Raw genomic sequence first — 3,510 nt, 5'->3', positions numbered from 1 at the left:
TGCATCGGCAGGCGGACTCTCAACCACCGCGCCACCAGGGAAGCCCCTTGCTTACCCATTTTATACCAGAGTTGCAATGAATCTGGAATAGTAAGGGACTGGGGGATTAAGAGAATTTCAGCAGGAAAGAATAAGGCTCCATTAATGATAAACTGTAGCAATGGAATTTTCCACTATTCTTGCAAAGACGCTTCTGCTCTTTGATTTCCTTCACAGTGCATAGTGCGAGCGGGCAGCCAAGCTGCTAGGGGAGGTGGGGAGAATTGTCAGGAGAGGGTAGAGTTCTAATCTTTTGGGGTTTCAAGATCTGCTGATAGGCCTTCTGAGCAGGAACCTGGTCATTCTCGGCACCTGTGCGTCTTCACTGCCGAGACCTCGTTCCAAGTGATGCCCCACCCATCTCCATCATTCACCTGGTACCATGGCTCAGCATCTTTTTACTTTTCTGAAAGAAACCTCTAAGCACAGCCTGCCTTTTGGGGTGGGGCCAGAGGAAGAGCATCGTATGGGGTGTAGGGCATGGAAGGTGTCTTCCAGGGCTGGGAAACCTCATCAGCTACAACAGGAAAAAGAGAGTCAGACCTGGGACTCACCAAAGAATGTCTGTCTCCTGGAGGCCGTCTGGATGAAGTGGGTTGGTGGCAAGCCCAGCACCTTCAACAAGGACAAAGCAGTGGATTCACTCCTCTGGAGTCACACATTCCAAGACTGTTAGAACTGGGTGGGACTTCAGCTAAACGTTGTCTTCTACAGATAAGGACCCAGGATATTAAGCGATAACCTCAAGCCAGTGGCCGAGCACGTCCAGAGCCTGAGACTTGACTCCTAACCCAGGGTCGTTTCAGTATCCCGAGCACTGACACCACCCACATTATTCTAAATAGACATCAGCACCTACTAGATAGGCCACTCGTGATAGCAGCCAGATCCTACTGTCCAAGCGGGTAAACCAGTGTAGCTGCGGACCACCCCGGAATTAAGGAGTGACACATCCCAGCTCAGAGCATGGGAAGGGAGGAAAGGAAAAGGAGATGGAAATCACCAGATGGGCATCAGACCACGATATGACAAAATATCTTCTGAAAAGACAAGAGTAACACCTGCTTGGTCACCTTTCCCCACTGCAACCTAGAGGAGTGCACACAGAAGAGAGAGATGACAGGTGTCCCCCTCAGCTCTGGGCCCCTGTCCTTGAAGCCAGGTTCCCAGGTTGTCCCTTCATGACCATGCCCTCCTGTTCCTCAGCCTCACTGATTGAAGTCAGGAGAAAGCTGCAGTTCTGGGGCAGTAGGAACCTCCACCCAGATCGCATGCCCTCCATTCTCCTTGGCAATTGGAGGAGGATTGGCTCAGGGATGTTTCACTGAATCATCCAGCATCAACCTTAGAAGCCAGGGACTCTGGTCCCCTCATTTTACAGAGATCCAGACCAGGGAAGTGACTTGCCAAAGAGAAGGAGGACTAGCCTCCAGGTTTACTGATTTCCAGAGCAGTGTTCATCCCATCATAGCTATCATTTATAGCTACTACTAACTAAATTATTTGAATACTTTATTAACAGCTTCAACCATAAGATGAATGTCTACATTAATTCTCAAGGATGTATGTGTCTTCCCAACCAAACTTTAACTTTAAGACAATCTAGAAAATGGAGATTTGGGATGAATGGAGAGATAGGTTGAGAGAGGAATTAGACATGTCTTTGTTCAGAGTCAAAATATCTTTGTTCCCTGGGGAAATCCTAAAATGTGAAATTTCCAATTTTTAGGATTATTTTCTCCCATGTCGTCTAATTTGGCTTAACAAGATGCCTTTAAGTAAAAGAATAGCAGGTATAACAAATAATCGTGTGAGAGTCTTGGTGAAGCCTTTTCATTGGGTGATATTGATATTCTTCCCAGAAAGTTAAGGTGGTAACTAACAACTGAACAGTGCACAGATTTCAATGGGTGTCATGTCAGCCTAGGTTTTAGATTCTTTGGAATATAGTTGAAAGACTGGTATAACAGTTTTATTTTAAATGTCACTCTTCACAATATGTTGGAAGTTACATCCTTTGCAGTTACTTAAATTTATGATAAAAAGGTTAGATGTCAACTCAAAAGTGTACATAATTTCAAAACATCCAACCCTGTCCCATAAACAGATGCAGGCCATTGCCCTAGAGCGAGTCTGATGCGGCCTGGAGTCTGAGAGCGGAAGTTACCCATCCCGAGGGCATCGGCTGGAAGGCAGCGGGTCCCCCTCACCTCCATGATGCAGGCTAGCTGCTCCACCTCGTTCTCCCCAGGGAACAGGGGTAGCCCGTGTACATCTCGGCCATCATGCAGCCCAGGTTCCACATATCAATGGCCATGTTGTAGGGATGGCCCAGGATCACCTCTGGGGATCTGTAGAACCGGCTTTGGATGTAGGTGTGGACTGCAGGGAAAAGAAAGAGAAACCTCGCGTGGAAATCTCCTCTCCAGAGCAAGCTGCTCCACATACCTGCTCAGGCGAGGTTGGACGATAATTAAGAACCCCCTGCCCCCACCCCCGACTTCTTTTCACTCTCCAGGTTTTGCAGGGAGAAGGAAGTACAAATGGCCAGCACTTATGAGTCCCATCCCTCATCTAATCTCATCACATCCTCACAGCAACCGGATTATCATGAGGGGTTGTTAGCCTCACGTTACTGATAAAGAACTCTAAAGTAGGCATTGTTCTAGAGAAGTAAATTTGTCAGGCAAGCTTTCAAAAAAGAAAACATAAGATGAATATAAAGCTAAGGTTTCAAACTGTCTGATTAATCTGGGGTAGACACCCTCTGAAGTATTGCGATTTGGCAAGGGAAGACGTGTATAAAAGTCGAAAAGGAAGCGTGCAAAATGCATAATTTTAAAATGTATATTCAATACATTATGTGCACTGTGTTATATAAAGTATAGAAAGAAAAGTTCAACAAAATCTCAGCAGACGAGGATGTACAGAGGATATTTAGTATTGCAGGCAGCCTAGATTTTACAGATGAGGAAACTGAGGTTGGAGAAATGGGACATTACAGTTATTTGCAAATGCTGGTAACTGGTTACCTAGATGGGGGCAGGGCAAGGGATTTTGTAGTCACTTCTCTGTTGTTTGACTTGGGTACAGTAAGGATGTAATAATTTTTAGTGATTTAAAACAAAATAAACATTTAATAAAAATGACTTTGTACCCTGTTTCCAAAATGGACTTGAGGCACTTTGCAATCAAAGTACAAATATACAGGAAAGATTTTTAAAATGAATTTAATGACAGAGGAAGACAAATACAGTATGATTTCACTTACGTGTGGAATCTAAAAAACAAGTGAACAAACAAAAGGAAAGAGAAACGTCTATTTACGTATTCTGCCCATTTTTGGATTGGGTTGGTTTTTTTTTTTTTTTTGATATTGAGCTGCATGAGCTGCTTTTGTATTTTGGAAATTAATCCTTTGTCAGTTGCTTCATTTGCAAATATTTTCTCCCATTCTGAGGGTTGTCTTTT

The 3,510-nt window shown here is 44.4% G+C and overlaps 1 protein-coding gene across 1 annotated transcript in view; it reads right to left on the bottom strand.

Annotated features, from left to right (window-relative positions):
• Positions 1-3,510, bottom strand: part of LOC102990056 (dual specificity tyrosine-phosphorylation-regulated kinase 4) — a 24,255-nt gene that overhangs the window by 7,629 nt on the left and 13,116 nt on the right. The window contains 3 exon segments of the mRNA XM_055088859.1: positions 594-654; positions 2,250-2,296; positions 2,299-2,421. Of these exon segments, the coding sequence (XP_054944834.1) occupies positions 594-654; positions 2,250-2,296; positions 2,299-2,356 (166 nt within the window). The 5' untranslated portion in view covers positions 2,357-2,421.

This window comes from Physeter macrocephalus, chromosome 12, assembly GCF_002837175.3.
Source record: "Physeter macrocephalus isolate SW-GA chromosome 12, ASM283717v5, whole genome shotgun sequence".
Taxonomy (NCBI): Eukaryota; Metazoa; Chordata; class Mammalia; order Artiodactyla; family Physeteridae; genus Physeter; species Physeter macrocephalus.
The sequence above is the reverse complement of the archived record's forward strand: the minus strand, read 5'-3'. Positions and strand labels throughout refer to the sequence as shown.